The 13,957-nt window shown below is 29.5% G+C and overlaps 1 protein-coding gene across 5 annotated transcripts in view; it reads right to left on the bottom strand.

Annotated features, from left to right (window-relative positions):
* The window catches only part of LOC142319147 (rhombotin-1), a 728,716-nt gene that overhangs the window by 263,437 nt on the left and 451,322 nt on the right, over positions 1-13,957 (bottom strand). For 2 of the 5 annotated variants that reach the window (XR_012755110.1, XM_075356111.1), the window contains exon 1: positions 12,656-12,684. The exons of the other annotated variants lie outside the window; for them this stretch is intronic. Coding sequence is in view for 1 of the 2 variants with exons in the window: in XM_075356111.1 (XP_075212226.1) it covers positions 12,656-12,670 (15 nt within the window). In the remaining variant the exon portion in view is untranslated. Of the gene's footprint in view, positions 1-12,655; positions 12,685-13,957 lie in introns of those variants that run through there. 5 annotated transcript variants of the gene reach the window in all.

Raw genomic sequence — 13,957 nt, 5'->3', positions numbered from 1 at the left:
TAAGAAACGTCAGTCCAGAAGGATTTCTTTCTGGGTTCTGATATATCTATTTACTCCAACGTTCCACAGTTGAAGTATTATTTTATTCAAAGAAAATTTTTCTTTAACTATCTGGAATCGATAAGTTGATCGATTGACTAGACTGTTTCAACGATCTGTTGAAATACCTGTTGGAATGAAAAGTTATTTCAACAATATGTAATAACTAAATACAAATTTAAACGATGCAATAGGATTTGACTCATTAACGATGGACAAGTCTTTCTGGGGCAATTTGTTATTTTAATTAGTTTCCCGAAAAAATGTATTCTTTTGCCAGAGTTGTACTGTTTATGTAAATTCCAATCCTATAAATATAAGTAGCAAAAATAAGTAAAAAAGTTTTCCTCTTCATCGAAAGAATAGGAACAGTAAATTTATTTTTTTTTGTTGAAAAAACCGCAGATCTCAGCCAGTCATGCTGAATAAACTAAAAAATAATTTTATCGATCAAAAGAGAATCACATATCGGTGGAGACAAGTAATGTAACAAAGCTACTCATAAATGCCAGATGATACGATGAATTTACATTTTAGAGTTCAAGCTGAAAGAGGTAATCAACATCATAGAAAAAAGACAATATAAAAGAATGGGGTACAATTCAAAGATTAATTGCAGTAGAGAATTACACCTCGTACGAGAATAAAATCGAAATATCAAAATTATATTATAGACGAAGGAAAAGCAGTAACAATAAAAATTATTTACTGTACCGTACTATGTTCTCAATTTAAAATTCTTAGGAATAAAACAAATTTTATATAAATTAAAAACCAACATGTACAGTAAGTTACTTTACTTATTCCAATAACTACAGAACAAAACTAATTTTTTGTAAGTCGCGCCTCCTTTCAAAGTAACGCAACCCGCGTTCATCAAAACAGACTTCGGTTTACTCTGCAGTGCAAAAATAAGTTCAAATAGCGTTTATACGTATATATGCGCGCACATGTGTATCAGTGACAGTGATGTATGACAGATGTTATGTACGGCAGATGGTGTCTGTGACGATTAGCTCAGACAAAATGTTTACTGTAGTTTTTTTTTAAATATTAAACTAAATTTTGCATTTGTAATGATGAAACCGACAACGAAAAAAATAATGTATTAAGATAGCATCTTATCGAACACCATCTAAATGTTACATGAATGAAACCATAGTAACAATCGACACACAGGAAGGCAGAAATGTCTCGTCTAATGTCAAAAGAGAATATGATATTCCTGCCGTATTGTGTCTCATTAACAAACGAATTTATAAATATTCATTTTACGTAAAATTTTATTGCATATCGGCGAATACTAGACTTCTGAATAGCTTGGCTGAATATATTTAAAGTGAAAAAGGAAATATAAGATATTGTTTAATTCTGCATCTTCAAGAAAACCCATTCTTTATTCAGCAATAATTTTTTTTCTATAAAAAAATAAATATATAATATGAGTAAAACATCTGCTGTATATACACATAAAATGTTTAACATACATATAAACTGGTCAATGATTAAAAAGTACAGTTTAATTTTTATTGATATTCAAGTTGATACAGACCGACTACAAGAGAACTCTTTTAAATAGTACTAGAACATCCAAGTATTTTCTAGTATAGATATGACAATCATACGAATAAAAAAATCTGATGTGGACAACAAATGACTTCCTTGATCGCCTATTAAATTACATTTACACATGTTTTTAAAATGAAAAGTACATAAAATTTTATTTCATTAAAAACTTCTGATATTTTTCATTTTCTTTTTTTTGTTATTGAATTATTTATTATTCATCGTAATTTTTTTTTATAATGAGGTTAATAATTATTGATAAATAAATATATTTAAATTTAAAAAAGAAAGTTAAAAAAAGGAGATGAAGTCTGATTCGAACCGATGTGCCTTACTCTGTAAGATCCAAATATTAAAAAGTATATAAAATTTTATTTGGCTGTAACTCTGGAACCAATTAAAATAAGTGCCACTGATGGCATATCGTTGAAAAACTCTCAATGATGGCTTATTACTGCAATTAAAAATATTCCTAAGTCCAATTTTGTTTGGATTTAGAGCTTTTTCGGACACTTTTGGTTCAGTCGATTGCAAAAGGGGAGGTGAACATCTAGCTGATACAAAAATCCTAAATCCAAAATTTCAATATTCTACCGCTAATCGTTTTTTAGTTATGCGAGATACATACGTACGTTCGTACAGACGTCACATCGAAACTAGTCAAAATGGATTCAGGGATGGTCAAAATGGATATTTCCGTTGAAATCTGAAAACCGAATTTTTTTGCGATCACAATACTTCCTTTACTTCGTACAAGGAAGTAAAAAAAGACAGCACCTTATTTTTTTTTACTTTCTTTCAGTTTATTATTATATAATCTACGTCATTCTAAGTACTTAAGCTTGTTTTATGTATATTACTCCGAAATTAATCAAAAATATCTAATACATTGTTTTCTTTTTTATTTCTAACAAAAAATTAAAAAAGAAATTAGATTTAGGTAACAGATATACTTATAGTTAGTAATTTTTTAAAACGTACTATTGATGCTATTATAGATTCGGTAATCAACTTACATTTATCACATTTAAACGAAACAACTGGGCAAAAATCACCTCGAACAATAAAGTTCAATTAATTAAACAACGCAAACAAAATTCTGTTCCAGGTAATGTACATAATGGCAGTAATTAAAATTAATTTTCTCTTGGGCTAAAATTTGTAAATTAATAGCTTCATATACTTTTAAAATATACATCAGATAATTTTCAACCGAATAATTTTTTTTAATAAGTTTTCACGGATAAATTTTATTGTTTAATTAGACTTAAATAAAGTTTTTAATTCAAAATAAACTTATACGAGACAGAAGAGTTATTGACGGATAAAGAGTTGACCTGTTCGCACCCTCGTTGCAATTCTATTAACCGTTAAACGTTTGATCATTCCAATGAACTGACAACAAAACACGCCACAATTATCAGGTCTACCGATTTAATACCCGATCAGAATTACCTATGCGCAAAAATTCAATCAGAATAATGAGATCTGAACCGATGGATAGTGGACACATAATAAATTTTTATTTTAAAACTTTAATGGAGTACAAATTTAACATGAAATATATGCAAACGGGGTTATTATGCAAGCATTTAGCATGTGAGCGCGTAGTACACGATTGATTTGATTCGTGCTTGCAGCGAATTGAATAATTAACGTCGTAATCACGGGGAATGTAGCACAAGCCGCTCTACTAATGAATTGATTGCGACGTTTACAATGTAAAACAAATAGTGCCGGATTGAGTACGCCCTACCCCGCCATCTCCATATGGTCCTCAGGTCAGATTCTACTGCCCACCGATGAGAGTGGGAAAGAGAAAGAGCGAGTAAACGAGAAAGAGAAATTAAGAGAATGAAAAATAGAAATATATACAAAATTTCATCGTCTTATAACTCTTGTGTAATTCGATAATTATTCTTTCCAAAGTAATTAATTTTCCTAAGAAAGCAATTCTAAAATTATAAAGTTGAGGAAATTAATTTTATGAAAACTCAAACCTATTAATTCAGACAACATTATAAGGCTATACTTGTCCGTAAAAGAAAAATAAAGGAAAAGGAATATTTAATTAAATGACATTTTAAATTTAGAAATAAAAAAAAATATGTAGATTTACTCTGTACTAATAAACACGCAAGTTAAATAATTATTCGTAAACTAATTAGAATAGCATAATATAGAATTATATTTAAGCACGAGTAAATGATACGCATGAAATTATCGATGTTTTAAATCACAATAAATTAAAATAAACCATTCTTTAAGAAATAATTATAAATAATATTCTAAACTAAATTAAGTCATTTTGTGAACAATGATTTTGTTCTGTATTAATAATCCTTTTTTATATTTTATAATCGTATTTTCATATATTTAATTTAAACTGTCATATTTTTCGTTTAAAACTTCCTCTATTCCATCTTCGCAGCTGACCTTCCAATCACAGACAATAATTGCATCACGTCATAGCTACGACTGTCGACGACATGGCAATCGTAGCCGACGATGATAATCCAACTCAAGGCTCGATTAAGTTGCAAACTGGGTTAAGTTAGGTTAGGGTAGGGTTGCCGGCCTCCGTGGCGCGAGTGGAAGCGTCTCGGCCTTTCATCCGGAGGTCCCGGGTTCGAATCCCGGTGAGGCATGACATTTTTACATACGCTACAAATCATTCATCTCATCCTCTGAAGCAATATCTAAGGGTGGTCCCAGAGGTTAAACAAAAAAAAGGTTAGGTTAAAGTTAGACATTCTAGCCGAAACCAACCAGGTTGGTCTAGTGGTGAACGCGTCTTTCCAAATCAGCTGATTTGGAAGTCGATAGTGCCAGCGTTCCAAGTCTTAGTAAAGGCAGTTATTTTTATACGGATTTGAATCGTGGATACCGGTGTTCTTTGGTGGTTGGGTTTCAATTAACCACACATCTAAGGAATGGTCGAACTGAGACTGTACAAGACTACACTTTATTTACTCATACATATTATCCTCGTTCATCCTCTGAAGTAATACCTGAACGGTAATTCCCGGAGGTTAAACAGGAAAAAAGAAAAGACCTTCTAGCCGAGTGTATGAAGAAATTGTAAATAAAGGTTAATCAACCAAAATCAACTCGCATGAAATTCGCGATGAGAAGAAGTGACTGCCCGGGATTCCATTTAGATGAATGTTACATCCCGCAAGCTGAAGTGTGCATTATTTAGGTATTCACGAAGATCGTCATCTAACATGGAAGGTTCAAATGAAAGAAAAAAGGAAACACCTAGATATCAAATTTAAGGAGCAATAATGATTATTATTCTGGAAATTGCAACTACCCCTATCTAATAAGCTATTTTTGAAAAAAGTGATTCTAAAACCGGTTTGGACACACGGGATCTAACTCTGAAGTACGGCGAGTACCAGCAACATACAGATTATTAAGCGTTTCCAGTAAAAATTTGCGAGATGCATTACAGAAGCCCCATGGTTCGTAGGAACCATTTCACGAGTACTTAGGGTTATCGTGTGTCTGAGAGGAAGTCGATCAATTTGCAACAACAAAATAAGACTTAATGACCGCGTAAACTATCTATCTGTTAACCTCTTGGATAACGGGGAAGATGTAAGGCGATTAAAACGGTTATACGAACTGGACCTAGGGACCTATTAGTGATGATGAGGCCTCTCTTCTTAAGTTGTGTGTCCTCAGAGTATGCATGTTTATAATAGTATGTCCTCAGAGTATGTATGCATGATAATTTTTGTTTCTAATATTATTTGTTTCTATGTTTGTTACAATATTTTTCTTTTTACGTAATGGTTTTATTCTTATTACTAAACATTATTATGATTTCTTGTTCATTACTGGCTGGACATTATCAATGCTTTTCTACCTTAGATTTTACTGTTGATATCTAGAAAGTATTTAATTAAGGGGTTTCATCTGTGATGAAATTTAGTTATGGTCTCTAATTTACGAAACCGAATGTAAATATAATTAAAAATATACATAAATATTTCGTTGAAACATTTATTACAAGCAAATTTTTTTTTAAAATTTTTCCTAACATATTTTTTTTTTAAAATGCGTATTTTTTTATTGCAGTGTTTAATTTACAATCGGTTCCAACTTGCCGGAACCATAAGTAAACTTGAATACATAAAAAGGGGTGTCCTTTGAAATCCCACAAAGAACTGTATGTGTTTACATAATAAAAATAAATAAATGGATAAAAAGATGAATCCAAGGAACATTGATGTAGTTCAGAATATAAAAATCAAATAAAACACCAAATATTAGTATTATCAGTCACATAAAGAATAACTAATCAAACAAAGAAACAGTGAAACAAATCAAAGAACCAAATAAAGTGGTGAAAGGAAATGAAGGATTTTGATGATGCACAACAACCTCGGGTAGCTGGTTCACCTCAAATTTCGGAGAGCTTACAAATCTAATATATGCATTCGCTTTAGGCATCTGACGTCCTCACTGTTATCCAGGAGGTTAACCGCCTCTTGCATCACATGTTTGTTCAGTCTCATTTTGTATCTTGTACTGGATCACCGTATCTTCTCTCGAACTATTGGCAATCCTAGATAACTGTGTATTTCAGTGTTTTTTTTTTTTTTGCAAATCACGCCGTTTTATAATGAATTGCTTCAGGAATCGCTGAACGACTTTGATGTTCCTCTCATTTGTCTTTTCCTCTATTTGGGTTCCGTTGATGTAAATCGACCAGTAGGAAAACGTTTACGAACCAGTACGTAATGTTAATGTGAAGTACAATCAAGTCTTGTCTGACTCCTTTGATATTGAGTCGGGTATGCCTCAGGGCTCAGTTCTGGGACTGGTTCTATACTATATAATTAAGGGCAAGAAAGCCCTCTAGCGGTCTTCACGGCGTACCTCCTGACTCCAAAGTATGTCACATTTCTGGTAAACTGCAAAATGTATTGGATCTAATTAATTAATGTGTAACTAAATGAAAAATGAAGAAATTTAATCCAGCTACGCATGTTACGTTTGCGATAATACGTAATAAAAAAAAATTAAAAAGTGAACTGTTATTATATGGAATTCAAAGTATTTACATTACAAATTTATTCAAAAAGCATCCAGCTCTTCGTTTCTTTTCCTAGATATCCTTTAAAAAAATTTTAAGATGAAATTTATTTTGTTTTATTCTTAGAACCTTTCTAATTACAATTTATTTTTAACCAATATTTATTAAGTTTATCAGAATAATATTTTTCTTATACTACGCGCTTGTTATATTCTTTACTAATACTTTAAACTATGATAGAAAGATTATTTATTTACTATTTTTCCAACAGAAGAAATTCTTATTATTGTTATTAACTTCGGAATTTTATGACAGGGATTCGAACCTAAAACCTTCTTGATGAAACTGTACTAAAGGAAAGAATATTAAATTGTCAAAATTTAAATTATATGTAATAATATGTATAAATTGGTAAAATCAAAAGCCCTCTGGCACATAAAATTATCTGAAATAACTTAATTTAAATTTATTTCTAAAGTAAATAATAAACAAACAAAAAATAATAGCATTAATACATTTAAAAAATATTGCACTTAATACCAAAAAAAATCTCCAACTTGATCTACGAGATAGATTTGTAAAAATAGTCGCTCATTATCTTAATATATTTTCTTTAAGTTTTGAAAAGTTTTTACAAAAATAAATCAATTCTGATATCCAACTTAAATATGATTACACTTTAACAAATATATAAAACAAAAACTTACCTACAAAAACTTCTGTTAAATCTTGTTTTGTTAGATTTTTTGCACGATATTAACTTCCGCAGTAAAAAAGATATTCAATAAAGCTTGGCGGATGTTTTGTATTTTGAAGTTATTATTTTTAAGAGAAAACTAGTCTAAGAGTTTTAGGTTGGCATACAAAAATTATAGAGTCGGTTACTTCAGTTTTTGCCAGTTTTGTTGTATGAAAGACCATCAAATTCCACAAAAAACGACATGCATAATAATCCCTGTCTTGTACTTTTAAACGTTTTAGACAAGAGACCAAAATTACCTCTATCACTACCCTTTAAGGTCTTTTAAAGTATTTCGTAAGGTATGAGGTAAGTTAATGTTTCAAATAACGACAGCTACTTATTAAGCTTAAGAAAAACGGTTATCAGTTTTTATTAGTTGCCTTATTATGCAAGTAGTATCTAATTCTAATTAAAATTATAATTATAACAGTTTATTTACAATCCAACAACTCAATTTTCATGGTACATTAAACAGTATAACTTGAAAAATGAATCTTATGTCACGTATACAATAACACACTGAATTATCAATATTAAAAATACGAAAATAATTTCTTATCGCTGAATTAATATAGATGTTATTTACAGTATACTTTTTTATAAAAACATACTTTAAACGACTCTTATTTTTATTTTTTAAAATAAGTAAACAGGATGAAATAACTCATATCATACCGATCTCGAAAAGCGAAGTTCACCTACATAAAGTAATATGGAGACTATTTATAATAGTACAACGTTAACGTAGTCGTTTGGAATCGGCTTGTTTGTGACGCTGCTGAGATGGAATGTGAATAATATGCATAGAAGGACCGCTGGACGCTGGCAGTCCAATTTGTTGTATTTCCCGCATTCTTCTCCTTTTTTTTTTATGATGAACCGGTTTTTTCCTTATCTTGTCCGAATAACAATGCAGAAATGTCTTTTTCTTAATTAAAATTTCAAAATTAAAAAAAAATCGGTGTATTTTATTATATGTTTCGAAACATTTAGATAAGTGACATTTATAATTAGATTTAGTTAAAATATATGTGTGTTTTGTACTTGCGATCGGGGTAAACATACAAGCTGCACGCTCGCATATCGGTGTAATCAGGAGGGACCCGTGTTATTCATATTTTATCACGCATCAAAAATACAAAAAAAAAGTTTATAAATAAATTTTTAATTTTAACACTTCATATAATAAACCTGTTTGTTTTTACACACAATGGTCAAACAACGTAAAAAGGCAGTCATACGTGCAGAGCATGTGCATTGAAATTAGGATAAATATCGGAAAAGGAAGTGAGCATGACGTAACTAAAAACATTCATCACAATACAGAAACTTTTAAAATAATATAACAAATATAAATGACATTAAATTAAATTTTATACAATAAATTTAAGTAGATTATACATCAAATAAATTTCTTTTATTTTTATTTAAGCAAATAATTACAGTATTATTATTATATCAACATTTTTAATATAATTTAATATTCCAGAAACAGTTATTAATTTAATATCTTTTAAAAGTAATTTTGAGATGTGAAATAAATAATTTACTATAAGTCCTAACGTATTGCGGGTGGTTTCAAAATTACCGGGATTAATGAATCCTCCAGAGATTGGTTATATACAAGTATATTTAAATAATTTTTACAAAGATTAAACATTTTATTTTAAAAATTAAAGGTTAAAAACAGTAAAATTCAATCAAGTTCAAACATTACTGTACAAAATTACGAGATTACTTAAAATGCGAATTATTATTTTTTTAAATATATATACATATATAATCTTTTAAATAAAATTAGTGAATTAAGATGTATTTTTGCAAGAATTCAAAGTAAATTAAAATACAATAAAATTGATAAAATACATTTTGTTTTTTTTTTTTTAATTGGAATATAAAGCTAGAGAATATTAATATTTATGAAAAAGAAGAGTGTGTTTTTTAAAGTTTACAAATGATATGAATTTTAGGTAGATTTCATAAGAAAGCTACCTAAAATTTCGAATTTCGATTCGATTTCCGGAAAATTTCGACATATATTCGCGTTTCATATCCCCTAGACTCCCAAAACCACAGTCAGTTCAAAAGTTTATATATATACTTTTTTTTTGTCTTCAGCTCTTTTCTTCAGCTTTTTCTTTGACTGATGCAGCTCTCCAAGATTCCCTATCTAGTGCTAGTCGTTTCATTTCGATATACCCCCTACATCCTACATCCCTAGCAATTTGTTTTACATATTACAAACGTTGTCTACCTATTGCACGATATTTAGGAAAGCTAAGTAGTTGGGATATAGTATAAAAGGAGAAGGATTGATTAAAACAATCCTAGAAAGATTAACTAAAGGGCAAAAAAATATAAAAGAGTAAAATTTATAAAAGATCTGAAACGAAATAGGAGCTATAAGAAACTTAAACGTTTAACGGAAAATAAAAGAAAATAGAGACAGACAAATTGCAAGGGAATTATTTTAAGCACATAAACAAATGATGATAGTATTGTAACTTTGATATAGAATCTCTTTATTTAAAATATAATTAATGAAAGGGATTTAGAAAAGGTTTTTATATCATAAAAATTTCTACGAATGCACGTCTTCAGTACCGTACCTAAGGTTTATTAGGTGACAACGACATAGATTTGAATGTAAACCACGATTTCGCTGCCTTGATCTATTTTCGGTGATTTTTTATCGGTGAAAATGATGTACTAGTATCATTCCGGAAAATATTTTTCAAGCTTTCCTTTAAATATTAGACCTTGTTTTCTCCTGTAGTAGCCAAAGATGATTTAAGCGGAGAGTTAACGAAGAAAACTCTTCGCTTAAATTACACGATTTTCTTTTAACGGAGTATCTAATAGAATTTATCCTTCGGTTATATGAATGCATTTAGGTATTATGTAATGTTTGATGAATTATAAGTTCTAATTGATGTTTTTATTTCAACTTTTTTATAGTTAGTTCTACTTTTTTAAATGTGCATAAATATTGATTTTGAATAATAATACAAAATTTGATTTTTCACCGATATTTGTTATACGTATACTACATTGTTTTCAGAAAATGACTAGGTTTTTAATTGACTGTTCTGATTTGTGAAGCTTAACTCTATTTAGTAATAAAACCATTGTTTTATAAAAAGGTTATTTGAAAATATATATTTTTTTAAAGTAAAAGTAGAATATAAATTCATTTCTTAAACGTATACCGTTAAAATCATAACTAATTTTTTTCCTAGAGCTGATGAAATTTTGATAATAATATTTTCATATGATAAGTCATTACGACTTCTAGTTTGCGACAAAAGCATGTTTACGGATATATTAGCTTCCCCGAGTTTTTTTTTTTTTTTTTTAACTTTCCACCGGGTGTTTGATAAAAACATAGTCCCAAGGGAGATTCAGGAGCAATTTTTGTTTAACTTCCCGGTCCGCAGTCAAGCAATTCTTTCCGCAGAGGATGAGATGAGTGTTTTGTAGCGTGTGTGAAAAATGTCATGCCTGACCTGGATTCGAACCCAGGACCTCCGGGTGAAAGGCCGAGACGCTACCACTCGCGCCAGGGAGGCCGGCACCGCTATCTTTGTCTGGATAAGTTTAACATCACACGCAGGATCGTGGAACATGGACAGCGCGTGCCAACATCGCTCGGTCTGCAGCATAGTCCTAATGATATTCTCTGCGATAAACGCGCTTCTGCCAATACGCGCTCTGCGGTACTTCCCAATTCTGCATGAACCGATCGGACACGAACACCGTGAGTCCTGCGGTATCCTCCTCCCCGCAATAATCACAATCTGCGGCGGATCTCAGCGTCCACGCACGCAAGTAAAACCTGCCGTGACCGTAAGGAACAGAGTCAGCTGGCACCACAGTTCCCCATGTTTGCGGGCCAACCATCCTAGGTTCGCGATCAGTCTACGGGTTCTTCTTTTCTTCATCAACTGATACCATTTCTCTTCTGCCACCTGCGGACAAGCTATGTCTTCGCATCCGTCGTATCCGCTCCTCTGTATTTCCTCCCTCTTCCAAACGAAGATCCAGGAGGAAAGTCCGGCCACTACGCTGGCAGCATCCCGAGATGGTACTGTACCGTTCCCTTAGTTTGCCGCAAATTAGGGGTTATAAAATTTGTCTTCCCTGAACTTAGAAATTACTTTCATATAACGGAACTTGTTTAACGCTAATACAATTAAGAAAATGTTTACTAATAAGATAAACCGCAGAACTCTTATAAGATATTGGAAATCAAATTTTGATGAAAAATCCTAATCTTTTTTTTAATATTCGGGTTTATTTCTTAATGTATTATTTATGTACTGTATTTATTTAGATATTTTATATTGTCAATAAATCCCATCCCTTAGTGGGATCGAAATCACTTCTATTTATTTTATTTGAAAGACAATAGCCAAAAAAAAGTTATATCACATTACTAATAAAACTATTATTTAAAAGCATTTTATGAAAGAAGAATGCAAGATAATAAGAAAATAAATAATCACACTATCTTAATGTTTAACGAGAAATAAAAGAATTTAAAGAAGGACGTACTACAAAGGATTTATTTTAAGCACATAACCAAATGATGATAGTACCCTCGATGATGTGTAATTGATGATGTGATGAAATGATGTTATGTAACTTTGATATGGAATCTCTGTTATTTAAAATATAATTATTTATTGAAAGGGATTTAGAAAAGTTTTTTATATTTTCAAACTTTCTACGAGTGCACGTCTTCAGTACCGTACTCAGAACCTTAACAGAAATATACGGCTTTAAGTCATTTAAAGAAGTAGAGTGTACTGTAAAGAATATTTAAATAAATTATTTTATTATATATATATAAATATATATATATATTTCGATCATCCAAAATTCTACAGAAACAATTTAAAGTATAATATATGTATAATGTATTTTATTTACCTCCATCATTTGCAATAAAGTATAATACCAACTACCGCACACTTATAGTTAAAAAAAACGAACAAAGCAAAAAAACTAATTATGGTTGAAACTTAATACATTGTATACTACTCACTCCCCCGTGTATGAACTGCAATTAAAACTGACCATTATCTAACGTTTTCAATTTGATCAAACGCAATATTCCCCCACCCTTTTGATTTTACAAAGCTTATCGCTTAATGGAAATGATAATAAACGTAGCGTATAACAATCAATTTACTTAGCTACGACCAATTAAATATTATTACATGATTTTATAATAACAAATAAATTTTCTTATGACTTACCAGACTCATTTTCATTTATATTATTTCTTAAGAAATATTAGATTTATATTTCATTTTATTTTTCAATTACCTGAAAAAAAAAAATACAATTAAAATAATATCGTAGTTTACACTAATAGTTAAAAAGCAATAGACTATGTTTTACAATATGTAACGCTAATTTTGTTTTTATTATAAAACAATATTTTATAACATTTGTTACAGAATTATATATAACGTAAATTTATTTATTAACTGATATTTATTAACTGATACTGTATTATTAAGTAACAAAATTAATAAATTAATAGCTTAATTTTTATAATTAAAAAACATATTATTAGAAATAACTATTTACAAGTTCGGAATTATAAAACAACCAATTAATTGTATTTAATCAATTAAGTACAATTAATTACAGATAGTTGTTTTTAGAACAGCATAACAATGGGATTTCACCATTCGTAAAATGCAATATATAGCCTTTGCAATATTAGCAAAAACTAAGACGAAAAAGCATCAATAATTTTTTTAATAATCATCCCATTTTTAAAAATTAGACTTTTTTAATTATTTGTAATATTTTATTGCTTTCTTCTAACGAAAATGTTCTCCTAACTATGGTTATATATTTTTCCACTAAAGGAGAAATAAATAATTATTTTAAATTACATCAAAGTAATATTTTTATTAAAACAACCCCAAAATAGTAATTCGAGGTGATTCTAAACAACATTTTGTTGCTTGTTGTGACGGGGACTGAATTTAAGTTCATTTTTATAAATTGTTAGTGATTAGAAAATCTACATAAAAATTGTCTTAGATATGTAACGAAGGAAACAAATTCCATTTTAAGAGTAATTAGGAAAAAGATCGTTAAAATAATTCTTAATTTTATTATTATGGAAAGGATTAAATTGTAACCTAAATACAAATTAAAAATTAAACTATATCAGAATTTTTTTTTTAACTTTAACAGAATTCCTGGAAAATATACGAAAGTATTTTCTAAACTTTATTTCTACTGCTTTGATCAACTCAAATTAATCATCATTAATTTTATAATTGCTTATTATTTAATTGATCAGGTTTTTCCCTGGTTTTTAATTACATTTCATTTACTACTTGTACTGATATTAAAACTATCTTATCTCAGCAATAAAATATATTTTGATATAGAGATATAGTAATAATACTAATAAATTAGACAAACACTATCGCAAATGAAATTGTTTATTTTTTTATACTAAAAAAATATTCACTAGATCAAAGCTTTTCATTAAACAAAAACATCTGTAAAAATTTCTTTACCATTTTTTTTTA

The sequence above is a fragment of the Lycorma delicatula genome, chromosome 2 (genome assembly GCF_047948215.1).
Source record: "Lycorma delicatula isolate Av1 chromosome 2, ASM4794821v1, whole genome shotgun sequence".
Classification (NCBI taxonomy): Eukaryota; Metazoa; Arthropoda; class Insecta; order Hemiptera; family Fulgoridae; genus Lycorma; species Lycorma delicatula.
This window is presented reverse-complemented; position numbering and strand designations above follow the sequence as displayed.